This window comes from Meles meles, chromosome 21 (genome assembly GCF_922984935.1).
Source record: "Meles meles chromosome 21, mMelMel3.1 paternal haplotype, whole genome shotgun sequence".
Lineage (NCBI taxonomy): Eukaryota > Metazoa > Chordata > Mammalia > Carnivora > Mustelidae > Meles > Meles meles.
In genome coordinates this window covers 41,833,108-41,850,141 of record NC_060086.1, presented here as the reverse complement: position 1 = coordinate 41,850,141, position 17,034 = coordinate 41,833,108, and the positions used below count along the sequence as shown (strand labels likewise).

Genomic DNA, 17,034 nt, shown 5'->3' with positions numbered 1-17,034 from the left:
ACTGAATAAATCTGTCCGTGATTTCCTACCGCTCTTTGAGCTCCTTGCAAACATCTCGGCCCCGGCGCCCGCCCACAGTCACATCTTCTGCCCTCTTCCTTTGCCCTTCGATTGCCTTTTTTTTTTTTTTTTTTTTAAGATTCTATTTATTCATTTGACAGAGACACAAGCAGAGGGAGTGAGAGAGAGAGAAGCAGGCTTCGCATGGAGCAGGGACCCCAATGGGGGGCTCGATCCCAGGACCCTGGGATCATGACCTGAGCCAAAGGCAGACACCTAACAACTGAGCCACCCAGGCGCCCTCAAGCAGACAACTTGACCACGGCTATTGACCTTGAGCTAGAGGCACCCAGCTAAGCCCCCTGTAGGGTACAGAAGCCATGAGATAGTATTTATTTTAAGCTACAATGTTTTGGGATCATTTGTTAACAGCAAGAAGTAACTGGTACACCTCCCTTGCTGCTTTCATAGCTGTAACCATTCTCCATGCCAGTATCCCTGGATTTATCATTTGTTTCTGACTCTGCACTTGACGTTGCTACTTGGATGTCTCGTAAATTCCCCCAAAGTCTTCCTGTTCAGGACCAGACTCATGCAGCCACTTGCAAGCTCCACGGCAGTGGCTTTGTGGCCTTCCCGCTGCATCCCCAGTGCCTGGACATAGCCAGTCCTCGCCACACGTGGCTCCCGTGAGCCTTCTGCATCAAATCTCTGCGTCCATGGTGTTCTCTAGTTCGGTAAACGTGGGATGGTCCATTCAGTCACTCAAGCCAGAAATTGGGATTTATCCTGGATCCCCTCACTTTTCCTCCTTCTCATATCTCGTCAGTCTCCAAGTTCCATAGGGTTAATATCCTAAATACTTTTCAAATCTGCCTGTGTCTCTACTTCCACTGCCTGTCATCCAAGTCCAGGTCACCGTCGTCATCTGCCAAGGTCATAGAATGGCCTGTTTCTCTCTCTCTCTCTCTCTTTTTTAAAGACTTTATTTATTTGGCACAGAGAGAGAACACATCAGGGGAGCGGCAGGCAGAAGGAGAGAGTAGCAGGCTCTCCACTGAGCAGGGAGCCCAACGTGGGACCCCAGGATCATGACCTGAGCGGAAGGCAGGTTCGTAACCAACGGAGCCATCCAGGAACCCCACTGGTTTCTCTTCATTCACATTTTTTTCTTTTAAAGAAAAATTTTAAGTGTAATATAGAAATGTACACAAACCAAGAATGAAGTATACGATGAATTTCCACCAAGTGGGGACAGCCCTTGTGTTACTGGCTGACTCTGGTGCCCCCTTCTGGCCACTTTCCTCTCCGGTAATCATCATTTTAACTTCCAACCCCAGCAGATACCTTTGTTGTGCTGGGGGTGTAAATGAAATCAGTGAACAGGATTTTATTTTTTCAAAGATCTTATTTCTGGGGAGCCTGGGCGGCTCAGCGGGTTAAGGCCTCTGCCTTCGGCTCAAGTCATGATCCCAGGGTCCTGGGATCGAGCCCCGCATCAGGCCTTCTGCTCGGTGGGGAGCCTGCTTCCTCCTCTCTCTCTGCCTGCCTCTCTGCCTACTTGTGATCTCGGTCAAATAAATAAAGATCCTTAAAAAAAAGATTTTAATTCTTATTTCTTTTTTTTTCTTCAAAATATTTAACTTATTCGTGTGAGAGAGAGCAAGCAAGAGCACGAGTAGCGGGGGAGAGGGAGAAGCAGGCTCCCCACTGAGCAGGGAGCCCAACGTGGGGCTCCATCCCAGGACCCCAGGATCATGACCTGAGCTAAAGGCAGACACTTAACCAACTGAGCCACCCCAGGTAGCCCTAAGATTTTATTTTTAAGTGATCTCTAAACCCAAGGTGGGGCTCGAACCCAGAACCCCAAGATCAGGAGTTGCTTGCTATACAACTCACCCAGTCAGGCGCCCCAAGGAATTCTCCATCTTGCTTACTCCACAGTGGGAGACCCAGTCAATCCACGTGTTGCGTCTTTCCTGAATGGTATTCCCTGTTGCATCATTTGTTCATCCCACCTACCTAGACAGTGGGTGGTTTTCAGTTCGGGGCTACATGTAGTAGTACTTGTAGGTCTCTCGTGACCATGGATGTGAGTTACTGCTGGGTTTCTACCCAGGAGTGGATCGCTGTGTCACAGGATATGTACACATTCAGCTTTAGAATATTCTGCTACACGGGCGCCTGGGTGTCTCAGTGGGTTAAGCCTCTGCCTTAGGCTCAGGTCATGATCTCAGGGTCTTGGGATGGAGCCCTGGCATCGGGCTCTCTGCTCAGCAGGGAGCCTGCCTCCCCACTCCTCTGCCTGCCTCTGCGTACTTGTGATCTCTGTCTGTCAAATAAATACATACATAAAATAAATCTTTTTTAAAAAAAAAAGAATATTCTGTTACACACTTGTCTAGACAGCTTGCACCATTTCCCCTCTCACCACCTACAGCCTCATCTTGTGTAAATCTTGCGCTGGGCCTCGGACCAGCCGTCTCTCCAAGGGCCCTGATTCTTACATTAGCCGATTTCCACCCACGTCATAAGACATTCTGAAGGGGCGCCTGTGTAGTTCAGTCAGTTAAGCTTCTGACTCTTGATCTCAGCTCAGGGCTTGATCTCAGGGTCATAAGTTCAAGCCCTGCGTTGGGCTCCATGCTGGCTGTGGAGGCTACTTAAAAAAAAAAAAAATTCACAAAAGTTGAATTTGTGAAAAGACGAGAGAAGTAAAAGCCAATGGAAGCTCTACGTTTCCCCACACCCAGTGGAGTAAGAAGAATATAAAAGATTCTGTACGAGAGACCACGAGACATGTAGAGGGAGTCTGGGGGCTGGGGAGTGGGGGAGGGAGACTGCAGCAGGACGAAGGGCTGTAAATATCAGCCAAAAAGGCCACCAAAGGCGGGTGCTCGGGTGCCACTGCCATTTGCTCCCATGAGGGGCCTCCGGTAAGGGTCCTCTGGTGCTGACCCAGGCGGGATGCCTTCTGAGACCCCCATTCCCACCTGCCTCAGTGTCTTAGGCTTACATGTGTGAATGTAACCTGAACCTCTGCTGAGACTGGGGGACGCTTTAGGGATGAGATCATAGGAGGTGGCCGCACCAACGAAGGTATTTTGGGGTGGTGACCCTGTTCTGGTTTCCTAAAAATGCACCAATCTCTAAAGAAAAAGTAACTTAGTTTATTCCCACACCAAAGGACCGGCTGGAGTGAGTCTTAAGCTCTTAGCCTAGTTTCACCAGCGTGTCCCCTCCCTGCCTGTACTGTCCGCTGTCTAGCTCCCAGATCAAGCCAGTGTTCCGGAAGTTGGGATGTGGGTGATCCAGGAATTTCCAGTCTACCCTATTACATTTGGCGGGGGGGGGGGGGGGGGGGAGTGGGGGGGCGGTGCCGGCCTTGGAGTCCACAGCTTGCCTGGCCGCGGAAGCTGGAACAGCTGGCCTTGACAATCATGGGAGGAAGCCCTTGATGTTGCTGCCTGGGAAGGAGCCTCGTGGCCTTCCCGACCCTGACTCCAGTGGGCCCTGCTCTCCCCCTCCCTTCTCGCGTTAAAACCCAGCCCCTCCGCACAGACCAGACGCAGCTCAGCCCTGTCCCCGGCTGCCAGCAGGTACTGAACAACGCCTGCTTTCCCTGCTGTGACTGGCTGGGGGGTGGCTTTGACCCAGCTCGTTCCTCTCCCTCTGTCTGTTTCATCTTGGACAAGGACTGTGCCGCAGAGGGGGCAGGGCGGCAGCGGATGCTTCACTCCCGTTTTCGAAACAAAATTCAGAACAGGTGAGTGTCGGGGGCCAGACGGGGCGCCGGGCCCTCCTGCAGACAGCCTCAGTGTCCCCACCCGGACGCCGACTCCAGGGCTCCGGGCTGTCCGCCCCGCGGTCCTCACCGCCCCGCCGTCCCCGCGCACGGTGCCCACAAGGCGGCGCCGCGAGAGCGCCGGGAAGCCGGAAGTTGAGATGGGGCAGCCGGACGGGAAACGCGGGCACACCGGCCAGGGGAAGGAGGCACCGGCGTTAACCTCCTCCGGCGGCGCGGCTGTCCCTCGGGGGCGCGGACGGGAGCGCGCAGGCCGGGGCGGAGCCCTGGACGGGCGCACGGGCCAGGCCGTCGGGCGCCAACCAATCACCGTGGCGCGCGTGGGCACGTGGGCGGGGCGGCGGCGTTGCCTGGGCGACGCGCTCCGGGGTCCGAGTTCCGCAGGCTAGGGCTGCAAGGTGCGGGGGGGGCTCGTGGGCGTCCCGCGGCGGGGAACGCTGGCTCATGCGGCCGCCTGGCGTCAAGGCACCGGGCCTCGGGCTTGCCGCTGGCCGCGGGGGCGCCCACGCCCTGGTCTCCGTGGCCCTGGGCGTTCTTAGTTATCTTCTTCAAAAAAATTTGTATTCCTGGGGCCCACCTATGGGATTTCCCCACCTATCCGCTCGCCTTTTCTCTTTCCGTGCGTAACGTTTGCTCTGTGTTTCCTCGATTATTCCTGTTTTTCCTTGGCCTCTCTCACGTTCCTTTATTTCCCCTTACCGCCTGTCCTCCCTAAGGCTGCAGAGAGGTCTGCATTTCCCCGTCTCCAGCCTGGCTGAACAGCCTTCATGACTACATGCTCTCCTCCCTTTCCTTTTTAAACATTTTTTCCCTTCTTGCTTCAGGTGATTCCTTTTTCTAGTTTTCATTATTCTGAGAGTTTTTGTGAGGCCGGAGTCAGTTCTCAGGCTAACCTCTGAAGGTAGATCTCATGATTTATTTACTGAAGGTGACCTCTTTCTTCTTAAGCTCAGTGAGGCCGCCAGATGCGGGAGTGTTTGCTGGTCCAAAGCTCAGATCAGCGTCTCCATCCATGATATAGCTATCCTCGTGACAGGCTTCGGAGGTGAGTATGTCCCTGGTGCCCCAGGAGCTAGACAGCAGGTGTTTTCTGCTGGAGTTGTATGGAGTTCTTAAATTTTTTATTTGAATCATCTACATTTAAAAGTTGCAGTATTTCACATCAATCTAATAATTCTTCTCCTTCTTCTTCTTTGGCTTTTCTTGAAAAATTCTCAAGTTTTGACAATATTGAGCCCCCAGCTGTCCCCTTAGAACAAAATATGATTTCTTGAGGGCCCTGCAGCCCCTCCCCTACGACCATCTTGCACCCAAGCCACCGGTCATTTGTGGTGCTGCCTGCTTGTTCGAGGCGTTTAGGTTTTTGATCTCTGCTTTCCCTGGTGCCTTTCTGCAGTCTTTTAGGGACTGCAGTTCCCACACAGCAAATGTGAACACTCTTTCTCCTAGACCTGCCCCGTCCTAGAGCCAGCCCTAGAGGTGTTTCCTCTCATCTCCAAGAAGGGGCTAATGTCTGTCATATAGTAAGTGCTTAATACATATTTTCCGAACACTTAAATAAATGTTGAGGCTTCATTTGGTCTAGCTTAGGTGATCTCCTGGTGGGATCCAAACTGCTGGGCTTCCCCAGCATCCCTTTTGTCTGGTAGAGAAATGTTTGCCCGTGAATCAGGACACACCCACTGTGTTGGGACTCGGTGCACGCCTGGAGCTGATGTGGGCTGAAATGGGTCACCTCAGGAGTGAGTCCCCTTACTCTGGACTCACTCCTTGTTGATGGAGAAACAGTCACGGACTGAGCTGTCAAACTTTTTTCACAGCCCCCTGTGACTTCTCAGTTTATACCTCTCTGGCTTGACAGTGGTATTGACTGTGGCTACAACTTTGGACATCCCTCTTTGCCTGAGGATTAAAATGCCTGGAAATACCGACCAGACCCCAAAGTGACATCAAAGAGACAGAAGGCTAGATCAGAGTTCAAAATGCTGCAGGGCCAAGTGGGGACCACGTACAGCTACGTGAGAACGGCCCCCGAATGTGAGGAATATGAGTCCGGGGTTGCCCGACGTTCTGATTTTTTTTTTCAAGAAAATCGATTTTATGAGAAATTTACTAATTGTTAAATGCTGCAAACTAAGTTTTAAAGAAATCAAACCCCTGTGAGCCCACATAGCACACCTGTAGGCCAGCACAGGGCCTGCCTTATGGGGTGAAACGGATGCGTGTCAGAGGACTGTGATGGCCGGAGGCCACAGTTATAGGGAGGTTCCTGGAATCTGACTCCGGAGCTGGCCCCCCTCTTCTCCTGACACCCATCCCCTGTGCCCTGCTCAGGGGGGAGATGAGTTCTTCACCCTAGAAGTGAAGCAGTCTCTGATCCTCCATTTTGGGAGCCTTGGTTCTCAGGGTCCGAAGGGAAAGCCAAGACTGAGAGCTGGAGTCTGGGAGCCTGTGGATGGCTGGGTCAGACCCCATACCCACTGTTACACTATTACCCAGCCTGGAGATGGAGGTGGGGAGGGGAGGTCTAGAGGAATCACATTGGTCCAACATCATTTCAAGGTGTGGGGCATGGGGCTGAGGGTAGGTTCCCAGGCCTGTTTACTAAGTTCGCTCTGAGGGAGACAGAATTCCATGCCAGTCTTGGGGAGAGCCCAGAGGACCTGCTCACTGGCCTCGGGGCCTTAGGTGAAATCCAGGAACGTCTCCATGGAGACACCACAAGACCTTCAGAAGCTCTGTGTATGGAAGAGGACCGTCGTGCACCTCTCCGCAGGAGAGTGCCCTTCCTTCTGTGAGAACACCTGCAGTGCCCTCTTTGAAACGTCAGATGTCAGAACCTTCCACAGAATGTATTTCCCCGTTCTGGCGTCCCTGCTCTGCTGGTTTCACAACTGCACGCCAGGTAAAGCGATCGTGAGCGGGCAGTGAGGATTTAGGATTCACCTCCCGGCTGAGATCAGGTGCAGCCACGCTCAGGACCCCAGACCCGGAACCCTCGAAGCCAGGAACCCTGTAGGGCTGCAGCTGCGTGGGGAACGGGATCTGGGAGGGACTTCCTGTTGTCCCTAATCCCAGTCTCCACCCGGCTCCCGGCCCGCTGCAGGCTGTGGAGTCTCCCTTCCCGGGGGAGGGGGCTCCCCCCACCGCCCAAGTTGCCCCCTCCGCCTCCGCCTCAGTGAGAGGGGCGTCGGGGAGGGTGCCTGGATCCCGAGATCCTTGTGGGTGGTCAGCTGGCAGGAGGGGACGGGGTCAGAGGTGGAAGGCTTCAGGCTGGTGGGGAGAAAAGGGGGTCTGGATCCAGGTTTGGGAAGGGGAAGGATATGGTCCATCCAGGCCCGTGAGGCGGATGGACTTGGCGGCTGGTTGCAGTTTCGGGCTGCTCAGTTTCTACATCCCAGGCAGGGCCGAGTCAGGTTGAGCGGCAGGGTGTGTGTGTCCGGGGCCTGGGAGATGGTGGGGCCCTGATTCTCCCACGGAGCTGGCTGTGACGGGTGTGGCCACACCCAGCACCTGTTTATAGGATCTCTGCAGACCTTTCAGCTCCTGATGGCAGGAGAGAGAGACGCTGAGGCAGCCCTGACTTTCCCTAACTGGGCTGCTCAGAGATGCAGAGTTCTGGCTTAAGTGACAAAGGGGACGATACAGAGTAGCATTCTGTTAAGCGAAGGGACCAAAAACCATCCTAGGGAGTGAGGTCACTGGAAGGCATCTGGGGGTTTATTTCTGATTGGGACCGCGGGTGGGTCTGGTCCTGCGTGGGGGATTTTCACACTGCTTCAGAGGTGCCCGGGAGACGCTGGCTGACTTCTTCCTGCTTTTCCAGGCTCCTGGCCAGAGCTGGCAGGGGTTGGCCAACGATTCAGCTGTGCTTCCTACCTCTGAGATAGAAATGTCTGTGGACGGCGGAGGCACCCAGGCTGCCCAGGACAAGGAGAGAGCCCGAGAGGTATGGACAGGGTGCTGGGTAAGGGATGCATGCCCTGGAAGGACCGGGAGCAGGAGGGGATTTTCAAGGCAAGGTATCTAGACCAGTGGAAGAGTTAGGCTCACCGGGGTGCAGGGCTGGTGGATGGGGTGATGGGAGGTGGAAAAAGTGGTGGGAATCGACAGCTACGAAGCTTCTCTGCTTTGCCTGGTGAGTTCAGTTGTCATTCGGCCAAAGGCCATATGAAATAGCAAGGAGGCTGCATGGGGCGTCCTGGTGGGGTTCCTCTCTGAACGGTGTCCAGAGCACGCAGGGAAGCCTCAGTTTACCCTCCCTTCTGCTTTGGACTCCATCTCCACTCTGTCTGGGTCTAAGCACCTAGTCCTTCATGTACCTGTTGCCCACGTGTGTAATTATAACCTGCGGTGGCAGGGGAGGGGGGGCGACCAGGGCCACTGGGCTTGGAACCAAAGAACATGAGTCACCTGCGGCCAGGTGTATGACCTTGGGCAAGTCCCCTGCCTCTGGGAACCAGGTGTGTCATCTGTAAAACATCTGTCATGTGCCTGCTGTTGCCACAGGCTGTTCCGGGTGGTTGGGAGGCTCCGAGGAGGTAATTAGTGTAACACAGAAAATAGAAACATCCACAACAACTAGAACCTAGGTCCGAGAAACCTTTAACACCTCAACTAGCATTTCCGGGGGTTGTAGGTTCAAATACAAATCAAGTGTGGATCTCCTTGACTTGCGACAGGGTTGCATCCGGATAAACCCATTGTAAGTAGTAGAAGTTGAAAATGCACTTAACACAGTAACCTTCTGAGCATCGTGGCCTAATCTCCCTCCCTCAGACGTGCTCAAAACACGTTAACATCAGCCCATAGTCAGGCAGAATCGCCTTCCACAAAGCCTCTTCCATCGTGAAGTGGTGAGTGCGACCGTACTGAAAGAGAAACACAGTTTGTGGGTCGTTTCCCCTCGTGACCGCGTGGTTGATGGGCCGCTGCGGCTCCTGCCGCCTCCGTCCCCAGGGACGACCGAGCTGCAGATCACTAGCGCAGCAGAAGATGCAAATTCAAAATCCGAAGTATGGTTTCTGTGGAATGGATATCCCTTTTGTACCGTCGTCAAGTCGAAAACCGGTTAAGCTGAGCCGTTGTATGCCAGGGACCGTCTGTACTGGTTGTCCCATTTCGTACTGTAGAATCACAAAGGAGCGCCTGCACTGTCTGCTTTCCCTTCCACGGTGCCTTTGTAACACCCAGTGGGCCTCCGCGTCCCTGACGTTCTCTGCTGCTGTCGGAGTCCGTCAGCTCACACAGGAGAGCAGTAGTAATAATTATTGACTCCACTCTGTGTTTATCCAGAATGTTCCAGAGCACACAGCTCTTTCTCACGGGTTATCTGCATGAGGCAAAGCAGCTGAGTCTCGGAGGCTGCCTGGCCCAGGTAGCTCCCTGGCCTGAGGGTCTTTCTCTTTGAGACCCTAACGTAGACGGAGCTGGAAGTCGCACAGGGAGAAGCCTGGCCGGTCCCTGCGCTGCGGAGGCCAGTGAGGCCTCACCGGGGGCCTCCCAATGCAAAGGAAGTGACGTTCCCCAAACTCTCGAGGTTTGTGGGAAGGTGGTGCCTCCTCGGGGCTGAGCAGCTAATGAGGGGACGGCCTGGATTTGAGCCCTGGTTGCCTGACTCCAAAGGCTCTTCCTCCCCATCCCAGGGGCTGGAGCCGGGGCTGGTGTGAAGGGGGGGACGCTGGTAGTGCCATTGCGGTGGGTGGGGCCGAAGGGGTGAGCTGGGAGGTTTTCCCTCTGTCAGACCGAGGTGGGCCCAGGCCTTGGCACAGTTAGTGGAACCCCTGGGCTTTTTTTTCTCCAAAGCCCAAAACTCCGCATTGAATCAGGCTGGAAATGGCCCAAGGCCACAGGGTACCTCCCCGTCATCTCCAAGAAATGGTAGCTCTGGCGTTGACTTGTGAGTCGGCTCCCCTTGAGTTCCGTTTCCCGCCGAGCCCTAATGGGCTCTCTGACCTTGGGCCGTTGTCTGAACTCTGAGTCGGGATCACAGTGTCCCGTGTCTGTGTAACAACCAGAATTTATTCCCTCAGTTGAAGAGGCCAGGGTCGCAGTGTTGGCGGGGCTCCCTCCCCAGCCTCGAGGAGGAGGCTCCTTCTGCCTCTCAGGGTCTGGCGGCTCCAGGTGTCCCGCGGCTTCTGTCCCCCAGCTCTGCCTCCATGTACGTGTGGCTTTCTCTGGGTTTCCATGTCTTTTCCTCTGATCGGGACACCAGTCACTGGATTTAGGGCCCGGTCGAAATGCAAGATGATTTCCTCTCAAGATCCTTAGCTAATTCCATCAGCGAAGACCTTTATTCCAACATGAACAGAATTCATGTTCTGGGGTTCCGAGGGACATGAAATCTGGGGGGACACGTTCAATCCACTGCACTCGGTTTCCTCAGTGTTAAACAGGCCACGCTGCTGTGGGAGACACGAGGCTGGAACTGAGAAGAGGCATCTGCCCCTCTCCCTACCTCGAGCCTTCCTTCGTTCCCTGGCTGCCGCGGCCTCGTGCCGGTAGACCAGAGATGTGCGGGTCCCCAGGGCCAGCCGAAGGAAGCAAGGGCGGCTCTTCAGGCTGAGCCTTGGATCTGGGTGTGTGTGGCCCCTGCCGGGACCCTCGGGTGCGGAGCTCGGCGGGGTCTCCTGTTCTCTGCCCAGGTGCTGATGGGGGCTGTCATTCCTAGGTTCTGGGTCCTGGGCATCCTTGTCCAGAAATGCTTTCTGAGTTGGAGGAGATGGTGCCTTTGGGAGCCGCTCGGGAGTCACCGCACATCAAGATGGAGCCAGAGGAGCCACACCCCGAGGGGGCATGGCAGGGGGATGGGGCTCCAGGAACGCCGAGCTGGGCATCCCTAAGCCAGGGCTCTAAGGAGAAGGCTCTCTTCCTGCCTGGTGGAGGTGAGAGGGAAGGAGAAGGATGTGGAGGGAGGGTCTTTGTGGGTGGCAGCCGCGGGGGGAGGGGCACGGGGGGGCAGGGCATGAGCTCTCCTGCCATGGGGATGCCCGGATGTCTGCCCACCTGCCCCTCCGAGGCCGCTCCTGCGCCGCCTCAGAGCCTGCGGACCCTCTTCTTGGGTCGGGTTGGGGTGGATTTGGAGGCAGCTGTGGTGTCCCCTGGGGTCCGCTCAGGGGCAGCAGTGGGGCCCAGCAGGGTGAGGTGGCCGCCCTGAGGACCTCTCTCCTCTCTCAGCCCTCCCCTCCCCCCAGATCCCCGTGCTCGCTCGCGAGGGGCGGACCAGAGACCGCCAGATGGCTGCGGCGCTGCTCACCGCCTGGTCCCAGGTCAGTGTCCCCGATCAGTGCACGGCTGGACGGAGAGCACAAGGACATGAAGGAGTGGCGTCTCAGACGGGGCCTCGTCGTCTGGATCTGGGGGCTGGAGGAGGGGCGCGCCTGGACATCCTGAGCTTTGACTGTGGTGCCAGAAAGGGCCTTTTCTTTGTGTCTTATCGTCTGTGGTACAGCTGCTTTGTTTGTTACAACCCCCCCCACCAAAAAAAAGCCCTCCTTGGGTGGCTGTCCTGCTTCACCGTCAGATGCGAGCACAGGCCTTGCTTGGGGCAGTGGGCTGGGGGCCGGGGGCGGGGGCCACCTTCATCTTGGAGCCATTCCCCCCGCCCAAGGTGTCCCGGCGTGCCCTGGAGAGTGGGCATTTTGTGTTGCAGATGCCGGTGACTTTTGAGGATGTGGCTCTGTACCTCTCCAGGGAGGAGTGGGGTCGGCTGGACCACGCCCAGCAAAGCTTCTACAGGGACGTCCTGCAGAAGAGGAACGGACTGTCCCTGGGTAAGGGCCCCAGCTCGTGCTGGGGTGGCCCCTTCTGAGGCCCGATGCCAGAGGTGGGGCCGTCCTGCCACCCCCTCCTCCCCCTACCTCGGGCTTAAGCTTCTCACCGTCCCCATGGGCCGCTCTGTTCTCCCTGGTGAAAGACACGCGCTCCGTGCTGACCTGGGGACCACGAGCCACGTGTGGCTGCTCAGCACCGGAGATGTGGCTGGAGCGCCTGGGCTGATACTTGATTTCCTTTTAACCGGTCAAGTTTGAATTGCCGTAGCCCCTCGTGGCGAGTGGCTGCTGCACCGGGCAGCGCTGGCCTCGAGCTTCTGCTGCTCGGTCCTTCTGAGTGTTGGGCCGCTCCTCCCCTCGTCCTGCTCCTCCAAGCCCCACCTGAGAGGTGTGTGTGTGCAGAGCTTGGCTGCCTATCGGGGTTTTCTGCCGGGGGGTGGGGGTCCTGGTGCTGGCGCGTCTCTCCAGGCCCCAGGCCCCAGACCCTGAGCTGCCACACCCAGCCCGAGGGGCCTGTCCTCTCTTCAGAGGGGCCTTGGGTCCCTCATGGTTTCTCATGCTAAATCAAGTCCCAGCACCCCAACTCCTCCGCTTCAGACCCTGTTTTTGTTGGCAGAATTTAGGGGAGCTTCTGGTGCTCATTCCTTCATTGCCATTCAGTCATATGTCCAGTCTGTCTGTCTGTCTGTCTGTCAGTACATACCAGGGGCACACTTGCTGGTCTAGGGGAGCTGGGGGCTTGGTTGTCCCACTCCGACCTCGGTGGTGGGCTTTGGAGTCAGGGCAGCTCACTCCTTTAATTATCTTGGCTTTGCTCACCGCCCATCGTAGCACTCCTCACCGCCCAGAGCGGCAGGCCCAGGCAAGTCCTGGGAGATCAGAGAGAACTCAGCACCCATCTGCAGCCCCACGCCAGCCTCACAAGTGCCCGAAACCCGGGAGCGGGTCCCACACACTCCTCTCTTCTGCACGGTGTGGATTGGGGCATGGAGGCTGGGCTGCTCTGCTCTCTGACTTGACCAGAAGCCCCAGGCCCTTGCCCCCGGGGACTTGGCCAGGGGGCCTCTGGTCCCTGACTTCTGGGTCGTCGGCACCCCTGGCCTCTTCTCCCGGGCCCTCACCCTGGGCTTCGGTCCGCCCACTGTCCCTCCCCCAGGAGCCCTTCTTGCCTCTGGTCTGGAGAGCTGCGGGCCTGGAGACATTGGTGGGCCCGCAGCTGGGGGCCCGTGTGACAAAGGGGGTTATCAGCAGCTGACCTCACCTGGCCCCTCTCCTTTTGCTTCTGGAGCTCATTCAGGGAAACGAGGTGGAGCCCACCTCAGCCCTGAGGAGGGTAAGTCAGGCAGTTCCCCTACAGCGCGCTGCCTACCGAGGGCTGGACTCCAGACCCCACGCGAGTTTTCAGCTTGTGTCTTTCTACTCCGTGTTTGCAGAGCTGCCTCCCCATTTCTGCCTCTTCGTTTGGGGGGGTTGTCTCCTGCTGTGCGGCCTGGGGGTTCCACAACTGAGCACAGCATCTCGTGTCTCTCTTTCAGCAGGATTTCCCTTCAGCAGACCTCTCTGGGGCTCCCAGGGACAGGGCAAGGGTGAGGCCTCGAGCTCGTGCCAACAGATGGGAGACGACAAGGAGAAGGCAGGTGTGTGCAGAGGTGACAGGTCGGCGGGCACCGTGGTACGGGGCCGTGGGCTCCTTGCCGTCACTCCCGGGTGCCCCTTGTCAGCGCGGGCTCTCTGTTGCCTGGGGGGCAGACCGGCGTCCTGCTGCCGGCGTCCTGTCCTCTGCCGGGGTGGTGGCTTTTCCTTCCAGGGTCCTCGCTCTTACCTTCCTTTCCTGAATTCCCCTGGGTCCCTCACGGAAGTCTCTCTGTCTTACTGGAAACTCTTTCTCCAGGAGCCATTGAGGCGGGCACGGAGGAGCCGGCCCCATCCCTGGCAGCCCTGGGGGATGCGAAGGCTTCCAGAAGCAGGGTGGGGAGAGCCCCGGGGGACGTCCTGCCGTGCGGGCAGCAAGCCGGCAGTGGCCAGAGCTCAGGGCCGGCCAGAGACGGTGGGCAGCCGGGTCCCCTGCAGGAGAGGCCGGCAAAACCGGCACCACCCAACACCAGCCTCGCGGAGAAAGCCAGAGAGGGGCGGATGGGTCCCCCGGAGAGCGGCGAGGAGGGCCTGGTCCCCGACGGTGACGCCGGCAAGAAGACGTACAAGTGCGAGCAGTGCGGCAAGGCCTTCAGCTGGCACTCGCACCTGGTGACGCACCGGCGCACGCACACGGGCGAGAAGCCCTACACCTGCACGGACTGCGGCAAGCGCTTCGGCCGCAGCTCACACCTCATCCAGCACCAGATCATCCACACGGGCGAGAAGCCCTACACCTGCCCGTCCTGCTGGAAGAGCTTCAGCCACCACTCGACGCTCATCCAGCACCAGCGCATCCACACGGGCGAGAAGCCCTACGTGTGCGACCGGTGCGCCAAGCGCTTCACCCGCCGCTCGGACCTGGTCACCCACCAGGGCACGCACACAGGCGCCAAGCCCCACAAGTGCCCTGTCTGCAGCAAGTGCTTCACGCAGAGCTCGGCCCTGGTCACCCACCAGCGCACGCACACCGGGGTCAAGCCCTACCCGTGCCCCGAGTGCGGCAAGTGCTTCAGCCAGCGCTCCAACCTCATCGCGCACAACCGCACGCACACGGGCGAGAAGCCCTACCACTGCCTCGACTGCGGCAAGAGCTTCAGCCACAGCTCCCACCTCACTGCCCACCAGCGCACCCACCGCGGCGTCCGGCCCTACTCCTGCCCCCTCTGTGGCAAGAGCTTCAGCCGCCGCTCCAACCTGCACCGGCACGAGAAGATCCACACGACGGGGCCCAAGGCCCTAGCCATGCTGATGCTGGGGGCAGCGGGGGCTCTGGCTGCACCCCCGCCTGCTCCCACTTAGGAGGCGGAGCGGGGAGGGGGATGCGCGAGGGCAGCGTGAGGGGGGTGGGAAGGGAGTGGGGGTGCTGGCATGGGGCGGGGCATGGCAACGCAGGAGCGAGGGCGAGGCCCGGGCAGGCTGGCTGCGAATTAAAGGCCTCGGAATTCCACCCACCGCTTGTGCTCGGTCTCGTGGGGCCCTGGTGGTGAGCGTGGCCCTGGTGGTGAGCGTGGCTGAGGCATGCCTGAGTCACTGTCGTGGGCGCTTGGGTACTCTTCCTCCCAGCCTTGACCTGACTTGGGGCCAGTCCAGAGCACCCGGAACCGAAGTCAACGAGCAGAGGCTTCTGGGCACAGAGAGGTTTCCAAACCTGAAGCCAGCCAGCCCGTTGTGAGACGGTGGATCCGCGTGGAGGGGTGGCCTGCTGCCGTTGCCGCCATCACTCTTGCCACGGGGGCATGGCCCCCTGAGCCCAGCACCCTCTCTTGGCTCTTCCGTTTGGGAGCTGGAGCAGACCTGAGCCAGCTGGGAACTCATGCTCTGCCGCCCTCCCTGTCTCCTGTCTCAGGCGCTAGACGCCTGTTTTGTGACTGGACATTTTCCATGCGTTTCTACTGGGCCCCAGCTGTAATCCAGTGAGGATTCCTCCCTTTGCCAGGGACCGCTGTCCCTCCTGGTGCCTTCTGAGGCTGCTGCCAGCTCTCTCTGCTACTTTTCACCTCCTTGGCCTCTTTGTACATGTCCTTTATGATTTGCCCTACCTGCCCCTGTCTGGCTCTTTTACTCTTGGCCTTCTGCTTTTTAATCTCTGTACTTCTGTTTCCTCTTCTCTCCCCCCCTTTCTTTTTCCCTGGGGAGGGATGGGCTCAGCCTGCTTATTTGCAGGTTGGCTCCCAAGATGACATTTGGTTCTGACACCGACTGACCTTGAGGACATCCGCATGTGGGAGGCCATTGAGCCTCCACCTGCGGGTCACGGGGCTGGCAGGGTGGCTGCAGCCCTGGCTGGCTCCTGGCTCCCAAGGGAGCTCGAGCAGGAGAGGGGACTAACAATAGTCATAACTGCTGGTTGAGGGGCCAAGTGCCATGTGTATGTCGCTTTTAGTCTCCACAACTCTGAGCAGTGGACTCTGTCTAGTCTTATAGATGAGGAAACAGCCGAGAGAAAGTTCCAGTAACTTAGCCAACAACCAGAGAGCTGCAAGCTGGGGTTTAGGTCCGGGGATTTCATCGTGTAAAGAATGCCCCCGTTTCCACGCAACAACTACTGGCTGTCTAGTGCACGTTATGAGGTGGGGTGGTCCAAAAAGGGTAAGACGGATTGTTGATTTGACCCTCGGGGTGCTGGCCTCAGCCGAAGATAGCAAATTGGAGGGCAGGTCATCAGCCAGATGCCAGGAAGCTGCTGACTAGTGGGAACCCGCACAGAACTTGGTTGTGCCCAAGAGGTCTCAGTGGGATCTAGGGCTGGGTCACTGGGTGGACTGGTTGAATTAGATGACTCTTCTTGAAGACATGAGAAAGAAAGCTGTTTCCTCCCTTCAGCTTGTCTTCATGGCTCTCTGGTCACTCAGAAATGGAATTTCTCAGCTTGGCCCAGTGCAAGGGGCTGAGGGGGGCTTGTTCACCTAAAGCAGGCATGCTGCTTCTAGAAGCTTGTTTTCTGATGAAAAGAGGCAGAAAGGACACTTACTAAACTTGGTACTAGCTTATTTTGCACAGTGGGTATGCATTTGCTTCTTTGGGCTTTTTTTTTTTTTTTTAAGATTTTATTTATTTATTTGACAGAGAGAGAGATCACAGGTAGGCAGATAGGCAGACAGAGAGAGGGAGGAAGTAGGCTCTCTGTTGAGCAGAGAGCCCAATGCAGGGCCTGATCCCAGGATCCTGGGATCATGACCTGAGCTGAAGGCAGAGGCTTAATCCACTGAGCCACCCAGGCGCCCTGCTTCCTTGGGCTTTTATGGCCAGTGTCCCAGGACTTGAACCACTCAGGTCTGTGGAGTGAGCCAGGGGATCGTTTAAAGACTCCACTCTGGCCTCTGAGGAACTCAGAGACCTGGAGAAACCGTTTCCCCTTTTCATAGCACCGTGGAGAAGAACGTGATTCCAAGGGCCCTGTGGGTCTCAGTCCACATCTCCCTAGAGACCCACTCAGAGGCCACCATTCTGGGACAGAGCTGGAGAGAACTCTTTATGAATGGAACTTGGCAATTTAGGAAACATTTGGCAAGATCCACTAAGAGGAGGTAGTGGAGAAGTCGTGGAAGGGTCCAGCGTGTGAGGCCGAAGGGTGTTCGTGGGTGTTCGTGACTCGTGATTGATGGAGAGGTAGCTGACTTCTCGGTGGACGCCAGGGAAGGGTCTTGGTGTCGCGGGCCTGCTTCTTCCCGGCTTCTGCTCACACCGGACCTCCCAGCTTCGGCCTTGGAAGGCTTCGCCTAAGTCTTCGCAGTCAGAGGGAGGGGGAGGGCGAGGGCGAGGGCGAGGGAGGAGGCGCAGAATAGTCCCCGCGGGCTGCCCACCGGCCCCTGTGCGGCCCGA

At 57.4% G+C, this 17,034-nt stretch overlaps 1 protein-coding gene across 3 annotated transcripts; it reads left to right on the top strand.

Moving 5' to 3' along the window:
* The first annotated feature begins 3,440 nt into the window (after positions 1 to 3,440).
* Positions 3,441 to 15,371, top strand: ZNF205 (zinc finger protein 205). 3 transcript variants are annotated; one of them, XM_045994280.1, is made up of 9 exons: positions 3,441 to 3,766; positions 4,754 to 4,850; positions 6,582 to 6,710; positions 7,632 to 7,754; positions 10,476 to 10,689; positions 10,982 to 11,073; positions 11,457 to 11,577; positions 13,116 to 13,214; positions 13,469 to 15,371. In XM_045994280.1, exons 3-9 carry the CDS (start codon positions 6,636 to 6,638, stop codon positions 14,509 to 14,511), a joined length of 1,767 nt encoding a protein of 588 aa, XP_045850236.1. In that variant the 5' UTR covers positions 3,441 to 3,766; positions 4,754 to 4,850; positions 6,582 to 6,635; the 3' UTR covers positions 14,512 to 15,371. The 3 variants fall into 3 exon arrangements, with proteins under 3 accessions (XP_045850236.1, XP_045850235.1, XP_045850238.1); XM_045994279.1 differs by having other exon boundaries at positions 3,443 to 3,766; positions 13,113 to 13,214; positions 13,469 to 15,370; XM_045994282.1 differs by lacking the exons at positions 3,441 to 3,766; positions 4,754 to 4,850; positions 6,582 to 6,710 and adding an exon at positions 6,885 to 6,983 and having other exon boundaries at positions 13,113 to 13,214; positions 13,469 to 15,366.
* The last annotated feature ends 1,663 nt before the right edge of the window (positions 15,372 to 17,034 follow it).

What these genes read in the sequence shown, in the direction of transcription:
- ZNF205 (XM_045994279.1), top strand. Translation starts at nt 6,636, where the DNA reads ATGTCAGAACCTTCCACAGAATGTATTTCCCCGTTCTGGCGTCCCTGC. An exon ending in TCTCTTCCTGCCTGGTGGAG is followed by an intron (nt 10,690 to 10,981) that starts GTGAGAGGGAAG and finishes CTCCTCTCTCAG; the next exon opens with CCCTCCCCTCCCCCCAGATC. An exon ending in GAGGAACGGACTGTCCCTGG is followed by an intron (nt 11,578 to 13,112) that starts GTAAGGGCCCCA and finishes TCTCTCTTTCAG; the next exon opens with CAGGATTTCCCTTCAGCAGA.